We start from the raw sequence: 24,426 nt of genomic DNA, 5'->3' as shown, positions 1-24,426 counted from the left end.
CACGGTGCTGTTTATTGATATCAGACCTCAGTGGGATGCAGGAAGCAGGTGCCAGGGGGAATTTTGGGATCACAGCCATGTTGGGAAGGATCCGTTTGGTGAACATTGCTCTAGAACCCGTGAGGGAGAGGCACAGCCATGCTGCCATGGGCTTCCTGCAGAGCATCCCTCCCACATGGCCCTTGTCAGTGCCCCTGCTCCCTTCTCCTGCAGGAATAAAGGTGGCAGGGTGATCCTGAGTCACTGCCCCATGGTCCTGCATGGGGGCAGGGGAAGGGTTCAACAGGCTCAGACCCCCGTGTCCCTGGTGGCATCATTCCTGGGGGCACTGCTTTCTTCTGGCTCCTCAAAGACCTTCTGGAGGTGCTCCCTGAGGGACTCCATGGAGCAGTTCCTCCAGCACTTTGTTACTGAGATGTAGATGAAGGGGTTGATGCTCCTGTGCATGCAGGCAAACAGGAGAAGAAGCTGGGGGAACACAGTGGTGGAGCCGAGCTGCTGCAGGAAATTCCAGAGACTGAGGGGGAGAGTGAAGAGCACAGCGAGGAAGACAATGATATCAAGCTTCTTGAATTGCTGCAGCTGGGAGCGACCCTTGAAATGAATGAAGAGGATTGTGCTGGAAATGACCATGGACGGAGCAAAGATGAGGAAGCTGAGGATGTACAGGCAGATGAGAGCCCACTGGCAGTGCTTGTGTCCCTGTGACTCGCAGAGGGAAGTCACCGCAGAAATGGCAGCAATGACAGTGATGGAAAGGGCCCAGAGCCCGGCACTCACCACCACCCATGAGAGGCCCTGGGGAAAGTGGCAGAAGAGCCCACGAGGGGAGAGGCTGGTCCTGCACCTCTCGATGCTGATGGCCGTCAGCCGGAACAGCCCTACGCTGAAGAACATCACAAAGAGGAGGAAAAGGAAGCCTGTGTATGCTGGGGACATGATGGAGGAGCAGGAGAAATCCTCCAGCAGGAGGAGCAGAGGGGAGGGGACCATGAAGATGAGGAAGAGGAAGTTGATGAGGGCCAGGTCAAGGATGTAGGCAGTGATGGGTTTCATGGTGTTCCTCTGGATGCGGAACCCAAGGACCCAGATGACAGCCCCGTTCCCAGCCAGCCCACAGAGGCAGATGAGCAGTGTCACACTGTGGATGGCCACGCTGGGGACATGAATCTCACACAGATCGTCTCCTTCAGTGGGCGAGCTGGTGGGGGGGGACACGGTGCTCCCCTCCATGGATGGACGCTGGGCAGGCAGTGGGATGTGGCCCCTGGCTGTGGTCAGAGTGGATGGGCAGTCAGTGCTTGGAGAATCCAGGGATGGACCATGCGGCTCCTCAGCAGCTCCCTGCAGTGGGAAGGATTCAGTGGGGAGGAGTGAGATGTGCAGGGGAGGAGGGCAGTGGAAATGGTGGGGTGGGACAGGGAGTAGTGTGTTTTGGGCTCTTGGGCAGGAGGCTGATAAATAACAGAGAGAATAAACATTTTCAGTTCTTCTGAAGTTGTTCAAAAGCAAAGTGGCCAATATTTTAAAAGGATGTGTTATAGAAGGATAATGAGATGATTGGCTCTTGCAGTTAAGGGATGAATATTGTGTGAATATTAAGAGAAGCTTTATTGATGTATGATTATGTTATTGTAGTCTGTTTTTTAGACGTGCTCTGTTCTCCCCACAGTCCCTTTCTCCCCCCCCTGTATTGTTGCCATCAGAATGCCTGAGTCATCTAGGACAGGTAGAAAGAAGGGGTGTATAAAAGCTTGTTGCTGGGGCTGGGGGTGTAGCATGAACACACCTGGCTCTCCAATCCAAATGCCAGAATGCAGGCTCCACCAATAAACACAAAGAAATGTTGACTGACTGATTTTGGAGGGGCCACGTGTAGCTGATGCAACCCCCCAGGGAATCAAAGGTGAAGCATCCATCTTGAAGATGAGCCAGCCACGTGGTGCTCAGCCATGAGGGAAGCTCCCAGGCCTGCTTCTCCTTATTTAGTCCTTTTGTTGTGTTTTTGGTTAAGGTATAATTAGCCTTTGAAAATTTCAAGAAGTGGGTGGCTGTTTCTCACAGGATGTAAAGGCTGACACACAGGATGACAAACCTGCAGTGGTTTTGGGGCACATTTTGGAACAGGAAGCAACAGTGCATGGCCAGAGGAAAAGTTCAAGGCAAGGCCACCTTTAATATGGCAGCTTTCATTGAATATGACCACCAGAGAGACCCCCTTAAAAAACCTCCAGGATGAAAAAAGGACTTGCAGGAGGAGGTGGATGCATGGAAATGAGTTCTAGGAAAATGGTGTTTATGTATTAGAGAAGAAAAACTTTTCAATGCCTACATGGGGTTATAATGGAACAATACCCTGTTGTAAAGTCTCACCATACACACAATACAAGATCGATGTGTGTCCTGTGCAGGTAAAGAATTCCTGCTTCCTCATGCTGTACATTGTGTTAGAAAGTTTGTTCTGGCCCATTTCAGCATTAGGACACAGACGGGATGCACAGGAGAAGAGAGAGGAGCTGGGGAGGGCACTGCAGCCACTGGGAGAGGGTGGCAGGAACAGAGCAGCTGCTGGAGGAGAGGAAGGGGCGGTAGGGAGGAAGGAACACATTCCACTGACCTGTTCCCTGTGGGGCAGCAGCAGGCAAAGGGGTCTGTGCAGATCAGCGGCGCTTCCTGGTGCCTCTTGCTCCTTTGGGATCCATGTTCTAAAGCGTCTCCTGCCAGGTCAGTGCCATGAAGGAGAAAGTTCCCAGATCACCAGGAGCTCCCCACTCTCGTCCTGCTGGCTCTGTCTGTGTGCTCTGTTCTGGTGTTGTTTCCCAGGGCTCGGTGCAGTCACAGGGGAGGCGGAAATTGCCTCCTTGGCTATATCCAAATTTCGCTTCCTCTGTGTTGTCTTGACTTTTTTTTCTGCCATACAGAAAGTAGCTCAACATGCAGATTTCTTTAAATGGTTCCTCATTTGCTCCTGATTAGAAACACTCTTCCAAGGGGGACATTCTCCAAGTGGTTTCCCGCTCTCAGCAGGTTTCTACCATTCCTCCTTTATCTACCCTGAGGGCTCACTGTCCCTCCAGCAGCAGAGAGCTGCTGGTGCTGCTGGTGGCACTGGAATGCCGGCAGTGCTGGGAGTGCTCACAGCACTGCTCAAGCATCTGAGTGATTCTCTGAAACAACTCCCATTCTGGGCTGAGTTTCAGGATCATTGCCAAAACCTTCCCTTGCCCCAAGAAAGCAAAGTGAGATGAGAATTCCCATTTCCATCATTCCAGTGCAGGCTGACACAGCCCAAAGGAAGGACAGCACTCAGTTGCTTGCAGCCAGGTCATCAGTACTTAGAGCCCACTCTAATTACTGCCCTTTCATGATGCAATGAAAGCTATTAGGAACCAGATTTTGGAGTGTTTCCAGCCTTTCATTAGGGCTCATCCTCCTCTTCCTCCTCTTCCTCAGATATGGGAGCACTTGTTTTTACCTGGTTATTTTTACCTGACCCCATCCCTCTGGGCCACCTGTGCCAGGGCTTCACCACCCTCACAGGGAAGGATTTTTTCCCCTAATATCCAATCTGACCCCACCCTCTGTCAATGGGAAGCCATTCCCCCTTGTCCTGTCCCTCCATGCCCTTGTCCCAAGTCCCTCCCCACCTCTCCTGGTGCCCCATTAGCTCCTGGATCATGAAGTGTTTGCCCTTGAAAGGACTGGGCTGGTGAGGGGATGTGAGGTTCCATAGCTGGGGACACAAACAGGATGTCAGCAGGAAGAGAGGTGACAGTTCTGGTCCCAGGGCCAGCAGTTTGCAGGAGGAGCATCCCAAATCCCTGAGGCCCATGTCAGCCTGGGTAGGAATCATCTCACCTCACCTTTCTAGGAATTCCTTGAATCCACTGTAGGCTGCTGTTTGACTGTCAAGGGAGTGTAGAGGATGACCGAGAGGAAATCTGCAACTTTCTAAGGATTAAAGCCAAGAGAGCAGCATGGACTTGCCTCTTCTCAGAAGAAATGACATTGCCGATATCCTAAATCAGTCCTCTGCTGTGTGCCAGTGCTCCAGCTCTCACACAGAATTAATTATTGCATGAATCCTCTTGGAAACTGCATGGTGAAGGTCCGGTGCCACTGAAATTGTGGTATACAAGTGGCTAAACTAGATTTGAACCAGAAATCAAAGTTTCCCAGCACATATGTAGTGCAGGGGCCTAAACAAAGTAGTGCAGGTCCCCAGGGAAGAGAGAGGGGTCAAGATCAACCAGTTCAAAAGACAGGATTTTGGGAGTGGGGTTTCTATAAAATGGAAGAGAAGCTGACCTGGAGACAAACTGCTTTGGCCATGGTCTGGTTGCTGAGGCTGTCTCCTGTTCCTCATTTCCTGCACAGAGTGGAGAGCAGATGAGGAGCAGAGCCCTGATCCCGTGGCAGGCTCTGAAGCAGCTGCCTGTTTGTGAGAGCCCTGGAGAACACGAGCCAGCCCGGAGAACAGGGGGCTGTGGCAGGAGCTGGGACAGAGCCCGCGCCGGACGCTGCTGGGGCTCAGCCCGCGGGCTGGGCTCCCCTTTCCCAAGGGAGCATTGCAGGGAACCTCCTGAAGATCCCGAGCCAGGGACAGCAGCTGCAGGGTGGGAGGTGAGGAGAGTGCACTGCGGGGAAGTTCTCCAGGCTGCGAGAGGAAACAAGGTCAGGCTCTTCTCTTTCACCCTAATCAGTGCCCCCTCATTGGGTGGAACCTGGTTATTGATTTTGGGGGCAGAATTGAGGTCTGTAGGGAATGAAAAACTAGAAATACTGAGGGAAAAGGGAGGGAATATTGAAATGAGTGTCCTGCTGAAGGAATCCTCTAGCAGCTGAGTGATATCAACAGACCCCTGAGAGTCCAGGTCAGATCCATCCCAAAGCCATTTGCTCTGGGCTATCTCCATGGGCAATCCTCTCCTTCTGCAATTGTTTTCCTCCTCCAGCTCTGTCCTGTCCACAGCCAGGAAGGAGGGATCTCCCTGGCTTTTGTGCCAGGCACACCAGACCAGGCTCCCACATCCTACTTGCCATCTGTCCTGTCCCTCACCCGTCCCTGTGCTGCTCCACATGGAAGCTGTGGGCCGGAAAAGATGGAAATGCCACGTTTGGGGGACAGCAGCGATGCTCAGGTGTGTGTGTTTGTCACCCCTCCAGTTGTGTGAGGGGAGGAGAAGCAGCAGAGGTGTCCCCATGAGCACTTTGTGCCCTGCCACGGAGGGAGCCAGCCCTGCCTGCTGGAGCCAGCCCGCTGGGAAGGCATCCAAGGGGAGCTGGAATGAGGAGAGCCACGACAACTGGACCCAGTGTGCCAACAGGCACTGGAGCAAAGTGCCTGTCACGCTGCTGCTGCTGCTGCAGTGCCGGTGTGGGATGGTGGGAACGGGGCTGTGCTCTGGCTCCTCGGCCCACAGCAGTGCCCTCCCTCTGGCTGACTGCCTGGCTGGGAGCTGTGCACAGGGATTCACCCCCTCTGTTAGTGTGGCCTTGCAGAGGGCTTTTGAGGATGTGCCAGAGCCAAGGAATAGCGACAACACCGTGGAGTCAGCATCGTGTGAAATCATCATGAAAGTGATGCATCATAAAATAGAGCCTTAAAATACCCAGAGTAGGAAGGGAGCCACAAGGATCATGGAGTTCAGCTCCTGGCCCTGCACAGGACATGCCAACCATCCCAGGGTGTGCCTGAGAGCATTGTCCAAATGCTCCTTGAGCTCTGTCAGGCTGGTGCTGTGTGCAGCAGGGGAACTCCTGCCTGGGGTTACACTGAATGACGTGAGGAATCCTCATGGAATGGTTTGGGTTGGAGGGAACCTTAGAGATTATCTCATTCCAACTCTCCTTCTGCCTTGGGCAGGGACATCCAGGAACACATTTGCTTTGAAGTCTTTGCTCTTTTGAAAGGAAGCTCAGGTAGGGAGTGGCCTGGATGACACTGGAGACAAGGAAGGTGCTGGGAAGTAGAAAAAGTGCATTGGAGGATCATGATCCTCCTGCAATTGCCTTGGGAGAAACCCCCTGGCTGAGTTGTTCTTCCCTGGACAAGAGCTTGTAACATGGAAAGTTTCTGCTTTCCTATGGACAGGAAATGGGAGAGAGGGAGAGAAAAACTCTCTCAGATGTCAAAGTCTCCCTCCTCTGTGAATTATTATCAACTCTGTGAATAAATGCTCCTGAGGTGTTTAACCTCACGTGTGTCTCAAAGCCTGACTCCACCCACGGCTTTCCCTCTCACTTCCCTTTCCAGAAGCAGTGGCACTTTGGTTTCCTCTGGATTTAAGGCAGTGGGAAAAGGAGGGACAACTTTCCCCTGAAGAAGAGATGTGGCTGCTGCCCAGGTCTCTCCCAGGAGGAATGAGGAGCGCTTGGCACTGCCAACATCATCCCAACCATTGCAGGCACCTGCCTTAGGAAGGGCTCTGGTATGAGACAGGTACCTGCCCTGCTCACAGACAAGCCAGAGGCTTTAGAATGGGATAAAAGAAGGAAATGAGCAATTCTGGACACTGTTTAACAGAGACAGGCTCTGCAATGAAGCTTGGCTGTTGTTTATTCAACAAATTCTGGGGCTAGAATTTCCACCGTGGATGCAAACAAAAACCATAAATCCAGATATGATTGAGGGGGAGTTACAGAATGACACAGATCAGAACAGCCTGGACTGTGGCTGAAGCTGCTGTGCAGAGTCGCTGTTCAGCTCCTCCTGAGGGGGGCCAGGTTCAGGAGGGAGGTGGTCAAGGTTTCCTTGGACACTGATGCTGGGCAACCAGAGGATGGATGGCCCCATTCTGCAGAAGAGCAGCATAACCCCGAATCTCAGTGCCATTAACTGGTCCAAGCATCTGGTGATGGGAATTTCCATATTCCATGTCCTTTCTGATACAGGCACAGGAGTTCAGTGAATTTGACTCTCAACTCTGCTCTTTACTCAGAAGGATTTAATTCTAGAATTGAAGAATGCGACAAATTCCCACTGAAAGGATAAGGGAATGTTGCTGTCCCTCCCCAGCTGTGCAGCCCTACCTGGTGTCCCTTCCCATCAGCTGGGAATGCAGGGCTGGCTCTGCCAGACTGAGGGGAATTGTTATAAATAAGAAGCTTGACTAGGCCAATATTCAAGCAGCAATCAATTTACTAATTTATATGGTAAATTATGAGTAAAACAGTGCTGGGTACCGTGGGGGAAATGTTGCCTCCAACTGCACCCCGATGGTTGAGGCTTACAGGTATTTATAGAGGTACACACACACTTTCTCAGCAGTTTCTATTCCAAATTTTTACATTGCAATTCTATACACTATTGTGAGTTGTTTTTTCTCAGGATGTACCCCAGAAAGGAGTATCTCCAGATGGTGGGGTCCGACTTCCAAAAGAAGAAAGAGGTCTTCCAGCTGGTGAAGTCCAGACTCCAGAGGTGTGTCCACTTTTCTAATTGCAAAGACTATAAATCTCATAACAGTGATGTCCAGCTTCCCTTGGTCGAAGCTATCAATCCTTGGGTTGATGTTTGTCTTCCTTTCTCAAGCTGCTTTTTACTGTTTTGCTAAGGTGTTGAGATAAGCATGTTTCCTTTACATATATTCTAAGGCTATATTTTCAAAGCTCCTTACTACAAGCAATATTCTAAAATTATACTTCAAAAGGTTATTATTGCAAAGCTGTTCAATGCCCAGCTATGTGCAGAAAGCAACATCCTTATAGCTTTAATTCAGATGCTATAAAGGTTATTTGCAAACAAAAGATAGGTTCAAAGGCCTTCTTCCATGCTTTGCTCCTTCAGTTATCTATTAGAATTCATCCTTTAATTGTCCCTTGATCAATTTCCACACATATCACAATCAGAAGTACACACAATACCTGTTCGTACATGACAAGAAACACAGCTTTGTATCGCACAAAAGGATGCTCCGTGTGATCCCAGCCCCTCTCCTGCCATTGAGAGGCACCAGCCCTGCAGGGATTTGGGAAATCACTGCCGCCCCATGCTGGGAGTGTCCACAAGGATTAAGATGTCCTATTCTTTGCAGGCAAGAGCTCCTTGAAAAACACCATGAAACTCATCAGCTGAGCCAAAGGAGATGGAGTTGATTCCCTGGGGCCGAGGCCATGAGGGTCATTCCATGGGGAATAGAGCTGGGAACAGCACAGAGCCCAGCTGCACTGCTTGGAGCCATGTGGATCCAGGAGGGAGGAGGAAAGCCATGCTCCAGTGTGCTCCCTGCAGAGCATCCCACAAAGATCACCCAAGGCAATGCTCCTGCTCCCTTCTCCTCCAGGAATTCACCACCACAGGGAAGGAGATCCTGTGGATATTTATTCATCAGGTGACTCAAGGAAACCCTCAGCCTCTGTGCGGAAGTCCTTTAGCAGAGCAGTGGAAGGGATCAGCAGGCTCAGACCCCTGTGTCCATGGCAGGATCATTGCTGTCGTCAGTTTTTTCTTTTGGCTCCTCAAAGACCCTCTGGAGGGAGAGCCGGAGGGACCTCACAGAGCAGGGCCTCCAGCACCTCCCTGCCAGGAAGTAGATGAAGGGTTTGATGGTGCTGTGGATGCAGGTGAGCAGGAAAACCACCTGTGAGGACACAGCGATGTAACCGAACTCCTGCAGGAAATTCCAGATGGTGAGGAGGAGAGTGAGGAGCACAATGAGGAAGATAACCATGTCACGCCTCTTGGGTTGCTGCTGCTGGGAGCCCCACTTGGCCTTAATAAAATCAACTGTGTGAGTAATAACCATGGGTGCAGCAATGAGAACCAGGATGATGGTGTACATGGAGATGAAAGCTACCCGGCATTGCTCCTGCTGGTGTGACGGACACAGGAGTGTCACTGTGGGAGAGACAGTGAAGAGAGCAAAGAAGACCCAGTACTGGACAGTGTCCAGCACCCACAACAGGCGCTCGGGAAGGTCCCAGCGGCAGCAGAGCTTGCAGATCTTGTCTATATACCAGAAATTGCTGCTGCGCATGAGCCAGAACAGCCCCCAGTAGTAGGAGACCACTGACAGCTGGAAAAGGAAATTCAGGTACAGCAGGGGCAGGACAGGAGAGCAGGACACGTCCTCCACCAGGAGAAGGAGGGCAGAGGGCACAGTGAAGAGAAGGAAGAGGAAGTCAATGACAGCCAGGTCAAAGATGGCCTCGTTGGTGGTTTCCAGTTTGAGGACCCAGATGACAGCCCCGTTCCCAGCCAGCCCACAGAGGCTGATGAGCAGTGTCACACTGTGGATGGCCAAGTTGGTGACATCTATCTCACACAGATCATCTCCTTCAGTGGGCGTGATGGGAGAAGGGGACACGTTGGTCACCTCCATGGATGGACGCTGGGCAGGCAGTGGGATGTGGCCCCTGGCTGTGGTCAGAGTGGATGGGCAGTCAGTGCTTGGAGAATCCAGGGATGGACCATGCGGCTCCTCAGCAGCTCCCTGCAGTGGGAAGGATTCAGAGGGGAGGAGTGAGATGTGCAGGGGAGGAGGGCAGTGGAAATGGTGGGGAGACGGAGTGGGAGGGTTGGGCTGGTGTGCAGGAGATGAAGAAGGTGCATGCAGGGCAGAGGACGGGGCACTTCAGGAGGGCACTGTAGCCCCCAGAAGAGGGTGGTAGGAACAGAGCAGCTGCTGGAGGAGAGGAAGGTGGGGTAGGGAGGAAGGAAAACATTCCACTGACCTGTTCCCTGTGGGGCAGCAGCAGGCAAAGGGGTCTGTGCAGATCAGCGGCGCTTCCTGGTGCCTCTTGCTCCTTTGGGATCCATGTCCTAAAGCGGCTCCTGCCAGGTCAGTGCCATGAAGGAGAAAGTGCCCAGATCACCAGGAGCTCCTCATTCCCACCTCTGCAGCTCCTCTCTCTGCTATGTCCTGGTGTTCCTCCCCAAGGCTTGGTGGAGTCACGGGAGAGTCGGAAATTTCATGTTTGGCTATGTCAGAATTTCCCTTCCTCACACTTGCTTATCTTGACTTTTTTTTTGCTACAGAGGAAGTGACTTTTGTCAAAAGCTCCAAATGAAGTATTTTACAGATGGTTTCTCATTCCCTCCTGATTAGAAACACTCCTTCCCTGCAGAATGTCCCTTTCTCCAACTGCCTTCCCTCTCCTGACAGCCTTCTACCATTCCTCATTTCTCTTCCTTGAGGGGTCATGGTCCCTCCAGCAGCAGAGGGGTGCTGATGGTGCTGGTGGCACTGGAATGCTGACAGTGCTGGAAGCGCTGAGGAGTCAGCTGGGTGCCTCTCGGAAGTAACTCCATTTTCAGGAAGTGTTCTAAGACCATTGCCAAAGCCTCCCCATGGCCTGAGGAAGCAGAGCTGAGCTGCTCCCTGTCCTATCCTATCCTATCCTATCCTATCCTATCCTATCCTATCCTATCCTATCCTATCCTATCCTATCCTATCCCAATCTCTGTACTCCATTCCCACCCCACTCTCCATCCTCACCCCATCCTGTCACTTCCCAGAAGTTTCCCAGACGGAGCCGCTCCCCCACTCTGAGCATGGCTGTGTCCAGCTCTGCTTTCCTCTGAGATTGCCAGGATCCAGACCCCCTCCAACCTCCTCTGACCCTCACCTGATCCCTCCAGCCTGCTCTGACACCCCAGGACCCACCCAGAGCTGATTTTTTCCTGTGACACCCCCACTACTACCCTGCTCCACCAGGGACCCTGGCAGTGTCCCTGCTCCTCCTGGGCATCGGATTCTTGGACCCAGGAGGGAGGAGGAAAGCCCAGCTCCAATGTGCTCCACAGGATCACACAGGATGATAAACGTGGCTGGAGCCAGTGCAGAAACAGATTAGGAGGCCTGCAGTGGTTTTGGGGCAAGTTCTCTAAAAAGAAGCAAGAGCACATGGCCAAAGGAAAAGCAAGGTCAAAGCAAGGTCACCTTTAATGACTCAGCACTCAGTGAATGTGACCACCAGAGATGCCTCTGAATGATCCTCCAGGATCATCAAAGGACTTTGAGAGGGAGGTGAATTCATGAAAATGAGTTCTAGAAAGTGATGTTTATGTATTAGATAGGAAACACACTTTAATGGCTGTGCGTGGTTATGATGGATATAACCCCTGTTGTAAAATCTCACCACACACAGAACAAGGGAAAATCTTCTGTGTGTGCTGTGGAGGTAAAGAATTCCTGCTTTCTCATTCTTTCCATTGTGTTTGAAAGTTGATTTCAGCCCCTTGTGTTATCACTTCCCAGCCCCATCTGTACCCCAATTGATGCCTCATCCCATGGCCGCTCCCCTGGCTGAAGCTCAGCCCGTCAGGCTCTGCTGCTCTCCAGTAGGGACATTTGGGATCAACAGAATCCAGATCCTTCCTGGCGCCCCCTGCCCCCTCCGACACGCCCAGACCCACCGGGGCCACATTCCATTTCCCCGACAGCCCCGCTCCACCCGGGAGCAGGGACATCTCTGCTGTGACACTCTCGGAGCAGCCGGGGGGGAATGCTGAGCCCCTGGGCCATCGTGTCCGTGCCGGCTGTGCTGGTGCCAGCCCAGCTCTGGGCACTGGGGATCAGGGCTGCTCCAGGGAGCACAAGCCATGGGGGGGTCCCCTCTGTCCAGCCACATTCCTGGCTGGCAGCAGCAGCCAGAGGAAGCCGGGAAGCGCTGGCAGAGGGGGCAAAGGCAGCTCAGGGTTCACGGTGCTGTTTATTGATATCAGACCTCAGTGGGATGCAGGAAGCAGGTGCCAGGGGGAATTTTGGGATCACAGCCATGTTGGGAAGGATCCGTTTGGTGAACATTGCTCTAGAACCCGTGAGGGAGGAGCACAGCCATGCTGCCATGGGCTTCCTGCAGAGCATCCCTCCCACATGGCCCTTGTCAGTGCCCCTGCTCCCTTCTCCTGCAGGAATAAAGGTGGCAGGGTGATCCTGAGTCACTGCCCCATGGTCCTGCATGGGGGCAGGGGAAGGGTTCAACAGGCTCAGACCCCCGTGTCCCTGGTGGCATCATTCCTGGGGGCACTGCTTTCTTCTGGCTCCTCAAAGACCTTCTGGAGGTGCTCCCTGAGGGACTCCATGGAGCAGTTCCTCCAGCACTTTGTTACTGAGATGTAGATGAAGGGGTTGATGCTGCTGTGCATGCTGGCAAACAGGAGAACAACCTGGTGGGACACAGTGGTGGAGCCAAGCTGCTGCAGGAAATTCCAGAGACTGAGGGGGAGAGTGAAGAGCACAGCGAGGAAGACAATGATATCAAGCTTCTTGAATTGCTGCAGCTGGGAGCGACCCTTGAAATGAATGAAGAGGATTGTGCTGGAAATGACCACGGACGGAGCAAAGATGAGGAAGCTGAGGATGTACAGGCAGATGAGAGCCCACTGGCAGTGCTTGTGTTCCTGTGACTCGCAGAGGGAAGTCACCACAGAAATGGCAGCAATGACAGTGATGGAAAGGGCCCAGAGCCCGGCACTCACCACCACCCATGAGAGGCCCTGGGGAAGGTGGCAGAAGAGCCCACGAGGGGAGAGGCTGGTCCTGCACCTCTCGATGCTGATGGCCGTCAGCCGGAACAGCCCTACGCTGTAGAACATCACAAAGAGGAGGAAAAGGAAGCCTGTGTATGCTGGGGACATGATGGAGGAGCAGGAGAAATCCTCCAGCAGGAGGAGCAGAGGGGAGGGGACCACGAAGATGAGGAAGAGGAAGTTGATGATGGCCAGGTCAAGGATGTAGGCAGTGATGGGTTTCATGGTGTCCCTCTGGATGGGGAACCCAAGGACCCAGATGACAGCCCCGTTCCCAGCCAGCCCACAGAGGCAGATGAGCAGTGTCACACTGTGGATGGCCATGCTGGGGACATGAATCTCACACAGATCATCTCCGTCAGTGGGGAAGCAGGAGGTGGGAACACTGTGGTCGCCTCCATGGATGGACACTGGGCAGGCAGTGGGATGTGGCCCCTGGCTGTGGTCAGAGTGGATGGGCAGTCAGTGCTTGGAGAATCCAGGGATGGACCATGCGGCTCCTCAGCATCTCCCTGCAGTGGGAAGGATTCAGTGGGGAGGAGTGAGATGTGCAGGGGAGGAGGGTGGTGGAAATTGTGGGGTGGGAGAGGGAGGTGGGAGAGTTGGGATGTTCGGCAGGGCATGCGGAAGGGAAGTGCAGGGCAGAGGATGGACGACCTGGGGAGGGCACTGCAGTCACCGGGAGAGGGTGGCAGGAACAGAGCAGCTGCTGGAAGAGAGGAAGGTGGGGTAGGGAGGAAGGAAAACATTCCACTGACCTCTTCCCTGTGGGGCAGCAGCAGGCAAAGGGGTCTGTGCAGATCAGCGGCGCTTCCTGCTGCCTCTTGCGCTTTTGGAAACCTTATCCCAAAGTGGTTCCTGCCAGGTCAGTGCCATGAAGGAGAAAGTGCCCAGATCACCCTGAGGTCCCCCATCCTGTCCCTCTGGCTCCGCTCTTTGCCCTGTCCTGTTGTTTTTCCCCAAAACTCCGTGGGGTCATTGGGCAGTCAGAAGTGGTTTTGCAACTTTGGCTACATCAGAGTTCCACAGCCTTAGAGTTACTGATCTTGATTTTTCTTTTATTCTTTGCCAAATGGACTTTTTGAAGGGCTTCACAATTCTTCCTGAAAAAAACCATTCCTTCCCAGGCGAAGGTCCATTCTCTGATTTCCTTCCATCTCCCAACAGGTTTCTACCATTCCACGTTTCTCTTCCTTGAGAGGTCACGGTCCCCCAGCAGCAGAGGGATGCTGGCAGTGCTGGAGGCACTGGAATGCTGCCAGTGCTGGCAGTGCTGTTGAGTCAGCTGGGTGCTTCCCAGAAGTCATTCCCAATCTGGGAATAGCGCTCGATGATCATTGCCAAAACATGGCCTGGGCCCAAGGAAGCAGAGCTGAGCTGCTCCCAATTCTATCCCCATCTAATCCTCATCTTTGCTTCCTATCCCCACCCCCCTCTCATTCTCACCCCATCCTATCACATCCCAGAGGTTTCCCAGACAGAGCCGCTCTCCCACTCTGAGTGTGGCCTGTCAGGCTCTGCTCTCTGCTGGGACTGCCGGCATCCAGACCCCCTGCAACCCCCTCTGACACTCTCCTGACTTCTCTGAAACCATCTCCAACACCCCAGATCCTCCCGGAGCACCCTTTCCCTCTCCAGTACCATGATCCTGCCCTGCTCCACCTGGGACCCCGGCCGTGTCTTTGCTCCTCCTGGTTGTAGAGTTCTGGGACCCAGGAGGGAGGAGGAAAGCCCAGCTCCAATGTGCTCCACAGGAGAACACAGGACGATAAATTTGCCTGGAGCAAGTGGAGAAAGAGATAAGGAGGCCTGCAGTGGTTTGGGGCAAGTTCTGTAACAAGAAGCAATAGTGCATGGCCGAAGGAAAAGTTCAAGGCAGGAAGAGCCCATGAGGGCAGAGCATGGACCTGCATCTCTCGATGCTGATGGCCGTCAGCCGGTACAGCCCTACGCTGTAGAACATCACAAAGAGGAGGAAAAGGAACTGGGAAAGCAAGTGGGAAAGCAAGCTCCAATACATTGGGGGCATTATAGCAGAGCAGGACACTCCCTCCAGCAGGAAGAGCAGGGTGGAGGGCACCATGAAGATGAGGAAGTCAGCGATTGCATTAATGTGGAGGAGCCACAGGAAAGCCCCATTCCAAGCCAGCCCACAGAGGCTGACGAGCAGCGTCACAATGTGCATGGCCATGTTGGAGACATTGATCTCACACTGACCAGGTCCGTCGTTTGGTGAGGTGAAAAGAGGGGACACGGTGCTCACCTCCATGGATGGATGCTGGGCAGGCAGTGGGATGTGGCCCCTGGCTGTGGTCAGAGTGGATGGGCAGTCAGTGCTTGGAGAATCCAGGGATGGACCATGCGGCTCCTCAGCAGCTCCCTGCAGTGGGAAGGATTCAGAGGGGAGGAGTGAGATCAGCAGGGGTGGAAGGGCAGTGGAAATTGTGGGGTGGGAGGGGGAGGTGGGAGGGTTGGGCTGCTTTGCAGAGGATTGATAAATGAGAGGGGATAAACATTTTCAACTCCCCTGAAGTTGCTTAAAGACTTACTGGGCAGAGAGATAAATGGATGTAAAGATGTGGACACAGGATGATAAATGTGTCTGGAGCCAGTGCAAAAACAGTTAAGGGGGACTGCAGTGGTTCTGGGGAACTTTTGTAACAAGAAGCAAGAGTGCTTGGCAAAAGGAAAAGTTCAGGGCAAGGTCAACTTTAATATCAGAGAAGTCAGTGAATGCGACCACCAGAGACCCCTCTCAATGATCCTTCAGGAGCATCATAGGATGCCCAGTAGGAAGAGGATGCATGGATGAGTTCTAGGAAAATGGTGTTTATGTACTAGATAAGAAAAACATTTTAATGTCTATGTATGGTTATAGTGGATAAAAACACTGTTGTAAAGTCTGACAACATACACAGAAATAAGGCGAGCTCCTTCTGTGTGTTCTGCTGCCTAACACTACTCTTGGTAACAACATGAGTTGGTGTCAGGAACTTTATTCTGTCTGATTTTGGTATCCCTTCTCATCCATGCCATGCCATGCCATGCCATGCCATGCCATGCCATGCCATGCCATCCCATCCCGATGGTTTCCCAGTCGGAGGCCCCTCCCTGGCTGCAGGTGTGGCCTGTTGGGCTCTGCTGCTGTCCAGTGGGACATTTGGGATTGGTGGCACCCAGAGCCCTCCTGCCCCCTCCAGCCCCTGTCTGCCTGATGCCTTGGGGTGGCTCCCGAGAGCAGAGGCCAGACAAGGTGAAGAGAATAAAAGCAGGCATTCATGAAAGGCCTTCAAAAGGTTCACCTTGGGCAGTCCAAGCCTCCGAGAGGGGCTACACCCAAAATGGACAATGCTCACGAGATTTTCAGACAGGTATGAGTTTGGTCTCCATTTACAAATCAGGGGTTAATCCTCCAGTTACAGCTTCAGGTAAGGGAGTCATTTACCCCCAGTTTGCCCTCCCCCAATTCACTTTTGTCTGTACTTTTCTGGGCCTGAGGCACTCGAGTGTCCTTGAATTTCAGGCCTACAGGGATGGTGTTGTCTGACCAAAAGGTGAAGACAGTTAACTAACACTTTACATGGAGTTTAGAGTTATGCACTCATGCAGTGCAGGATTTGAAAAATAGAAAGGCTGAAATCCTAAGGCATCGTGCCCCCCTCTGGCATCCTCCAGAAATTCCCCCCAGGCTGCCTTCCCCTCCAGACAGCCCCGCTCCTCTCCTGCCCCACACGGGAGCCCCAGCAGTGTTTCTGCTGCTCCTGGCAATTCCATGCTTCCCTGCCCCAATGAACAGCAGTGGAGCCATCCCTCTACTGCCCCTTGTTTCTCTCCAAAGGAGGCTGGGGAGCTGGACACAGGGATGGAGCTGGGGAGGGGCATCTCCAGGAGAAACACAGCCCCAAAGCCTTCCGGGGCAGCCTGGGGTGAGCAGCCCGTGGGGAGGGACTGGAGCCTCAGGCACGGGGCTGGGAGGGATGGGAAGGACGGGAGGCGGGTGGGCTGCATGGGGAGTGGGATGGGAGGTTGGTGTGGGAGGCGTGGGACATGATGGAGCTGGTGGGGAGATGTGGTGGGAAGGTGTGGGATGTGGTGGGGCTGGAGAGAAGGTGTGGGATGTGGTGGGGCTGGAGAGAAGGTGTGGGATGTGGTGGGGAGATGTGGTGGGAAGGTGTGGGATGCGGTGGAGCTGGAGAGAAGGTGTGGGATGTGGTGGGGCTGGTGACCTCAGTGAAGCCCCAGGAAGGGGGGGTGATGCCCCGTGGAGCCCATGGTGACAAACACAGGTGTCACCCTGCTCCTGGAAGGGGGTGGCTGTGCTGAGGACCACGGCCTCCTCCTCTCCCTGCTGCTGCACCATCTGAGCCTGCTGAGGGAGCAGCTGAAGGCAGTGGAGAGGAAGAATTTCTGAAGGCAGCGAGACCTTTGCACCTGGCTCACAAAATTAAAAATTAAATATCTCTGGGGAGATCTTTGCCGTGACACTCACAGGAGAGCACTCGGGGTGGGGAATGCTGAGCCACTGGGCCAATGTCTCTGTGCCGGCTGTGCTGGTGTCATTGGATTTAACCAATATTGAAGATGGGACGTGCTTTGGCTTGCCTGGCCCCTGTGTCTGAACCAAATAGTGCAACTGTGGTGTTTCACCCCAGAGACACTATTGGCTAGCTAGGTGTTGCAGCTGGGCACAGGGAAAGAAGTCCAGGCATGCCGGAGCTCCGGTGGCGCTGGTGGGATGGAGCTTCCTCCCGTGGAGGGTCCACTCTTCAGGTTACTCTGACGGAGAAGCTTTAAGGCAACGCTGAAGGAAAGGAGTCGGTTCTGATGGAGGGTTTTAATCCAGAGCTTTCATTCTGGCCCGCAGGCCTCTGAATCTCGCAGCAGCTCCAACAGAACTCCCGGCCGCGTGGTTTGCTCGCCCTGTTCCCGGGGGGACAGGGGGAGGGAAAGGGTAGAAAGCCTACCAAGCAGGTACAGGCAAGGGACAGAGGACACCTGGGTGGCCCAATCTCCCCGGGGGGTAGAGGGCATCTTTTGAGTTTGCCCAAAAACTCAGTGCTCTACTGGAATTCCAGGATTGACAGACAGTGCTCGGCAGGGGTCAGGGTGGGGAAAGGAGAGGTGATTGACACACCTGGGAGGGAATGTTCAGGGGAGAAACCCGGAGTTCTGAGGCAAGCCATGACATGACACTGCAAGAGGTGCCAGCCCAGCTGTAGGCACTGGTTGCTCCAGGGAGCACAAGCCATGGCTATGTCCCCTCTGAAAGCAAGAAGTTTCAGTCGAACAGCAAAAGTGTGTTCGACCAGTAGCAATTTTGAGTCAAAATTGTGAACATATTGGACATTTATTGCCATAGAACAAAGAAACAACAATTTCCAGGCATTTGTATACACAATTGCAAAAACCAGAATTCACTGCTTAGAGTTATCAAAAGTCTAATAATAATAATAATAATAATAATAATAATAATAATAATAATGATAGTAATAGTAATGGGATAAAAAAAGGACAATATTTCCAGTGCTGGGTTGCTCCTGGCCAACAGCCAAAGAACATGGAGGGTGGGGAGTGGTGTGTATACAGACAATGTTATTTTTCTACTGTTGCATTGCTGAGATGCATGCATATTCATGTGTTTCATGCATTATTCAAACAGTCTTGCAAACTTCCTGATGTTTTGGGAACTCCTTTGTCTGACTTTTTCACACTCTGGCTTATCTGCATGACATCCTGGGTGTCAGGTCAATATGTTTTATTTCTTCTTGTGTCTCCATGCTGCTGTTTCCCATCCTCTGATGAGATTTGAGTATGTCCTCCTTGAATTTAACATGGTGTTCTCTAATTGTCCTCCAGTGCTCTGGTTTGAGTCATGGTTATCGCTTGGACAGGTTGGTCAGGGGATGGCCTTACACTGTTTTTAGTACACAAAAGCCTTTTTCACATCTTATGTTTTGTTAAGGTCTGTAACACAGTACATTCATCACGCTATTATTTCCATAAGTGAAACACAGATACTATATTCATTACACTACTGTTTCTGTGAGCAATGCAGCGCATACTTGAGCTGATAGATTCTATAAGACAAACAGGCAGCTAAAAAGAGTTACAATTGATACAATTTCTAATTACCAATAATCAATCACAACATGCGTAGGCTAATACATAAATGCAAAAGCCAATATTATCTGGTCATTTTTCACACTATAAAATCCAAGATTTTTATCGATACACCCAAAGGTGCTCCCAATTTATTGCATCAAGGTACAGGTGTTTGGTTTCTTTTAATTACACCAGAACATGTCGTCTCTCTTAGTTTAATGAATAACCCAGATTTTTTCCAGGGAAACAATATTTTATTAAATGTGATGTCTTGGTTAGACAGTTACCACTGATTATGTTTTCTGTTGTGTACAAGCCTAGGAAATGGCTCTCACATTGCCATTGCAGTTTATCCCTTGCAATTTATTAATCTGGTCTTCTGTTGTGTATAGGCCTCTGAATTCCTAATTCTCTCAAGATATCATTCCTACTCTATGACATCCAATTAATTTCCAATTATCATATCCAATATGATAACAGTTAAAAACACTTTGTTTAAGTTTGTTCTTCAATTACTGATTGAGTTCTCTAAGGGGTTGATAAGAGTTTTCTACTGACACTCAGTCAACACGGATCTAAATCAAAACCAGCTAAAAAAACCCAGTAAATATGCCTTGACTAATTAGACTGTCCTAGTTTAGTGCAAATTTGGGAGAAAACCTGCAGAAGGAGGCCCCTCCAGAAAGCAAACCCACACAGCCCCTCCCCACAACCGGTTCAGGAAGGATTCCACAGAGACATGTGGAAAGAACCTGTTTATTTAACAGGCACAGCACCCCCCAGCACACAGAATGAACAATACCGGATGATAACACTCCTTCTCCACTCTGAAAAGGATGACAAATTCAGAAAGTCTCTCTTGGGGGGTGGTTGCTCTGTTGTCAGTCCCTCCGGCGCTGGGGATGGCTGCTGCAAGCCACGAGGTGCAAGCTCTCGGTGTTTCCAGGTCCCAGTCCAGAGCAGGTTAAAGTAGTTCCAAAAAGGGAAAGGAAAAAAAAACAAACAGTCCAGAGAAAAAGATTTGGACTGCTTAGCTAAACTAGCTAATGAGCAGAAGCAAAAGCAAAAGCAAGAGCGAAGCAGGACCAAGCAGAAGCCAGAGCAAGAGCAAAGCAAAAAGCCCAGCAAAAAGCCAAAGCCGCACTATGTACTCCCTGTCTCTGTGTCCCGCCAGCCGTGGGGGAGCTGGCTGATAACAAAACCCAAAACAAAACATTCACTCTTCAGAGCCAGTCTTGAAGGCACAGAACATAATATCCAGCATAAACAGAACACACAAATGGGGATACAAGCATCATAACGTCACCCTAGGACATAGACATAGTTAATTTTTTCTGAAAAATTTCTGAAAAATCACAAAATTCCTGGCTAACTACCTCTCTGTCCCCTCCCTCCAGCCACATTCCCGGCTGGCAGCAGCAGCCAGGAGAAGCTGAGAAGCACTGGCAGAGGGGGCAAAGGCAGCTCAATATCCACGGTACAGTTTATTGATATCAGACCAAGTGGGATGCAGGAACCAGGTGCCAGGGGGAATTTTGGGATCACAGCCATGTTGGGAAGGATCTGTTTGGTGAATATTGCTCTAGAACCCGTGAGGGAGGAGCACAGCCATGCTGCCATGTGCTTCCTGCAGAGCACTCCCCCACATGGCCCTTGTCAGTGCCCCTGCTCCCTTCTCCTGCAGGAATAAAGGTGGCAGGGTGATCCTGAGTCACTGCCCCATGGTCCTGCATGGGGGCAGGGGAAGGGTTCAACAGGCTCAGACCCCCGTGTCCCTGGTGGCATCATTCCTGGGGGCACTGCTTTCTTCTGGCTCCTCAAAGACCTTCTGGAGGTGCTCCCTGAGGGACTCCATGGAGCAGCGCCTCCAGCACTTTGTTACTGAGATGTAGATGAAGGGGTTGATGCTGCTGTGCATGCTGGCAAACAGGAGAACAACCTGGTGGGACACAGTGGTGTAGCCAAGCTGCTGCAGGAAATTCCAGAGACTGAGGGGGAGAGTGAAGAGCACAGCGAGGAAGACAATGATATCAAGCTTCTTGAATTGCTGCAGCTGGGAGCGACCCTTGAAATGAATGAAGAGGATTGTGCTGGAAATGACCATGGACGGAGCAAAGATGAGGAAGCTGAGGATGTACAGGCAGATGAGAGCCCACTGGCAGTGCTTGTGTCCCTGTGACTCGCAGAGGGAAGTCACCGCAGAAATGGCAGCGATGACAGTGATGGAAAGGCCCCAGAGCATGGCACTCACCACCCCCCATGAGAGGCCCTGGGGAAGGTGGCAGAAGAGCCCATGTGGGCAGAGCATGGACCTGCACCTCTCGATGCTGATGGCCGTCAGCCGGAACAGCCCTACGCTGTAGAGCATCACAAAGAGGAGGAAAAGGAAGTTTATGTATGCTGGGGACATGATGGAGGAGCAGGAGAAATCCTCCAGCAGGAAGAATAGAGAGGAGAGGGCCATGAAGATGAGGAAGAGGAAGTTGATGATGGCCAGGTCAAGGATGTAGGCAGTGATGAGTTTCATGGTGTCCCTGTGGATGCGGAACCCGAGTACCCAGATGACAGCCCCGTTCCCAGCCAGCCCACAGAGGCAGATGAGCAGTGTCACACTGTGGATGGCCACATCGGTGACATGAATCTCACACAGATCATCTCCTTCAGTGGGCGAGCTGGTGGGGGGGGACACGGTGGTCACATCCATGGATGGACGCTGGGCAGGCAGTGGGATGTGGCCCCTGGCTGTGGTCAGAGTGGATGGGCAGTCAGTGCTTGGAGAATCCAGGGATGGACCATGTGGCTCCTCAGCAGCTCCCTGCAGTGGGAAGGATTCAGGGGGAGGAGTGAGATGTGCAGTGGAGGAGAGCAGTGGAAATGGTGGGGTGGGAAAGGGAGCTGGAAGGTTTGGGCTTAGGAGGAGGCTGAGAATAAACATTTTCAATTCTTCTGAAGTTGTTCAAAAGCAAAGTGGCCAAAATTTAAAAGGATGTGTTATAGAAGGATAATGGGATGACTGGCTCTCGCAGTTAAGGGATGAATACAGTGTGAATATTAAGAGAAGCTTTATTGATGTATACTTTTGTTATTGTAGTCCGTTTTTTAGATGTCTCCTGTTCTCCCCACAGTCCCCTTCTCCCTGCTCTGTATTGTTGCCATCAGAGTGCCTGAGTCATCTAGGACAGGTAGAAAGAAGGGCTGTACAAAAGCTTGTTGCTGGGGCTGGGGGTGTAGCATGAATACGCCTGACCCTGCAGTCAAGGTGCAAGAAAGCAGGCTCCAACAATAAACACAAAGAAATGTTGACTGACTGATTTTGGGAGGGGCCAGGTGTAGCTGATGCAACTCCCCAGGGAATCAAAGGCAAAGCATCCATCTTGAAGATGAGCCAGCCACGTGGTGCTCAGCCATGAGGGAAGCTCCCAGGCCTGCTTCTCCTTATTTAGTCCTTTAGTTGTATTTTTTGTTAAGGTATAATAAGCCTTTGAATATTTTAAGAAGTGGGTGGTTGTTTCTCACAGGATGTAAAGGCTGGCACACAGGATGACAAACGTGGCAGGAACCAGAGCAGAAACAGATAAGGAGGCCTGCAGTGGTTTTGGGGCTCATTCTGGAACAAGAAGCAACAGTGCACGGCCAGAGGAAAAGTTCAATGCAAGGCCACCTTTAATATGGCAGCATTCATTGAATATGACCACCAGAGAGACACCCCTCTTAATAAATCTCCAGGATCATTAAAGGACTTTTAGGAGGAGGTGGATGCGTTGAAATGAGTTCAAGGAAAATTATGTTCATGTGTTAGATATGAAAAGCTTTTCAATAGCTACATGTGCTTATAATGGATGAATACCCTGTTGTAAAGTGTCATCATACACAAAATAAAAGAAGAGATCGATGTGTGTCCTGTGCAGGTAAAGAATTCCTGCTTCCTCATGCTTGTCACTGTGTTAGAAAGTTTGTTCTGGCCCATTTCAGTATCAGGACACAGACGGGATGCACAGGAGAAGAGAGAGGAGCTGGTGAGGGCACTGCGGTCGCCGGGAGAGGGTGGCAGGAACAGAGCAGCTGCTGGAGGAGAGGAAGGGGCGATAGGGAGGAAGGAAAACATTCCACTGACCTGTTCCCTGTGGGGCAGCAGCAGGCAAAGGGGTCTGTGCAGATCAGCGGCGCTTCCTGGTGCCTCTTGCTCCTTTGGGATCCATGTCCTAAAGCGGCTCCTGCCAGGTCAGTGCCATGAAGGAGAAAGTGCCCAGATCACCAGGAGCTCCCCATTCCTGTCCCGCTGGCTCTCTCCATTCCCTGTCCCTCTGTTGTTTCGCAAGGCTCGGCGGGAGAGTCGGAAATTTAATCTTTGGCTACGTCAGAATTTTCCTTCCTCTGAGTTATTTGTCTTCACTTTTTTTTCCTGCCATAAAGGAAGTAGCTCAACATGCAAATTTCTTTGATTGGATCCACATTTCTTCCTGATTATAAACTATTCTCCAAATGGGACATTCTCCAAATGCTTTCCCTCTCTCAGCAGATTTCTACCATTCCTCCTTTATCTACCCTGAGGGCTCACTGTCCCTCCAGCAGCAGAGAGCTGCTGGTGCTGCTGGTGGCACTGGAATGCTGGCAGTGCTGGGAGTGCTCACAGCACTGCTCAAGCGTCTGAGTGATTCTCAGAAACAACTCCCATTCTGGGAAGAGGTCCAGGATCATTGCCAAAACTTTCCCTGGCTCCAAGAAAGCAAACTGAACTGGGAATTCCCATTTCTTGCATTCCAGTGCAGGCTGACACAGCCCAAGGGAAGGACAGCACTCAGTTGCTTGCAGCCAGGTCATCAGCACTTAGAGCCCACCCAAATTACTGCCAATCCCCTTAATGATGCAATGAAAGCTATTAGGGACAAGGTTTTGGGCTGCTGTGATCCTCTTTCCAGCCCTTCACTAGAGCTCATCCTCCTCCTCCTCAGACATGGGAGCTCTTGTGTTTGCTTTTACCTGACCCCGCCCCTCTGGGCAACCTGTGCCAGGGCCTCACCACCCTCACAGGGAAGGATTTTTCCCAAATATCCAGTCTGACCCCACTCTCTGTCAGTGGGAAACCATTCCCCCTTGTCCTGTCACTCCATGCCCTTGTCCCAAGTCCCTCCCCACCTCTCCTGGAGCCCCATTAGCTCCTGGATCATGAAGTGTTTGCCCTTGAAAGGACTGGGCTGGTGAGGGGATGTGAGATTCCATAGCTGGGGACACAAACACGGTGTCAGCAGGAAGAGAGGTGACAGTTCTGGTCCCAAGATCAGCACTTTGCAGGAGGAGCATCCCAGATCCCTGAGGCACATGTCAGCCTGGCTAGGAATCATCTGATCCCAGCTTTCTAGGAATTCCTTGGAATTCACTGTAGGCTGCTGTCTGACTCCCAAGGGAGTGTAGAGGATGACTGAGAGGAAACGTGCAACTTTCTAAGGATTAAAGCCAAGAGAGCAGCATGGATTTGCCTCTTCTCAGAAGAAATGACCTTGCTGACATCCCAAATTATCCCTCTGCTGTGAGCCAGTGCTCCAGCTCATACACAGAATTGATTATTGCATGAATCCTCTTGGAAACTGCCTGGTGAAGGTTCAGTGCCACTGAAATTTTGGTATACAAATGGGAAAACTAGATTTCAACCAGAAATCAAAGTTTAACTGGACATTTGTAGATCAGGGTCATAAGGATCCAGCCCAGGAATGAGAGGGAGCAAGTTCAGGCTGTTCAAATGACAGGATTTTGGGAGTGGGGTTGCTTTAAAATGGAAGAGAAGCTGACCTGGAGACAAACTGCTTTGGCCATGGTCTGGTTGCTGAGGCTGTCTCCTGTTGCTCATTTCC

General features: G+C 51.7%; 2 protein-coding genes across 4 annotated transcripts; both read right to left on the bottom strand.

Annotated features, from left to right (window-relative positions):
• Window positions 1-9,278: 9,278 nt before the first annotated feature.
• On the bottom strand, window positions 9,279-22,862 carry LOC119701769 (mas-related G-protein coupled receptor member H-like). 3 transcript variants are annotated; one of them, XR_005257174.1, is made up of 3 exons: window positions 22,692-22,862; window positions 9,676-9,775; window positions 9,279-9,434 (listed from the first exon to the last, which is right to left on the bottom strand). XR_005257174.1 is itself a non-coding variant. In XM_038138878.1 (2 exons), the coding sequence occupies exon 2, from the start codon at window positions 21,279-21,281 to the stop codon at window positions 20,337-20,339; it is 945 nt and encodes a 314-aa protein (XP_037994806.1). In that variant the 5' UTR covers window positions 21,282-21,392; window positions 22,692-22,862; the 3' UTR covers window positions 19,921-20,336. The 3 variants fall into 3 exon arrangements, 1 of the variants encoding a protein (XP_037994806.1); XR_005257175.1 differs by lacking the exons at window positions 9,279-9,434; window positions 9,676-9,775 and adding an exon at window positions 14,649-14,855; XM_038138878.1 differs by lacking the exons at window positions 9,279-9,434; window positions 9,676-9,775 and adding an exon at window positions 19,921-21,392.
• On the bottom strand, window positions 11,585-12,876 carry LOC119701770 (mas-related G-protein coupled receptor member H-like). Its single transcript, XM_038138880.1, is given in 2 exon segments — window positions 11,585-12,837; window positions 12,840-12,876. Coding segments are annotated over 2 exon segments (942 nt in total). The 3' UTR covers window positions 11,585-11,932.
• Window positions 22,863-24,426: the final 1,564 nt, after the last annotated feature.

This window comes from Motacilla alba, chromosome 5, assembly GCF_015832195.1.
Source record: "Motacilla alba alba isolate MOTALB_02 chromosome 5, Motacilla_alba_V1.0_pri, whole genome shotgun sequence".
NCBI classification, from domain to species: domain Eukaryota; kingdom Metazoa; phylum Chordata; class Aves; order Passeriformes; family Motacillidae; genus Motacilla; species Motacilla alba.
The sequence above is the reverse complement of the archived record's forward strand: the minus strand, read 5'-3'. Positions and strand labels throughout refer to the sequence as shown.

Bases quoted from the DNA above. Each gene is read 5' to 3' on its own strand.
- LOC119701769 (XM_038138878.1), bottom strand. From the start codon at position 21,281: ATGGATGTGACCACCGTGTCCCCCCCCACCAGCTCGCCCACTGAAGGA.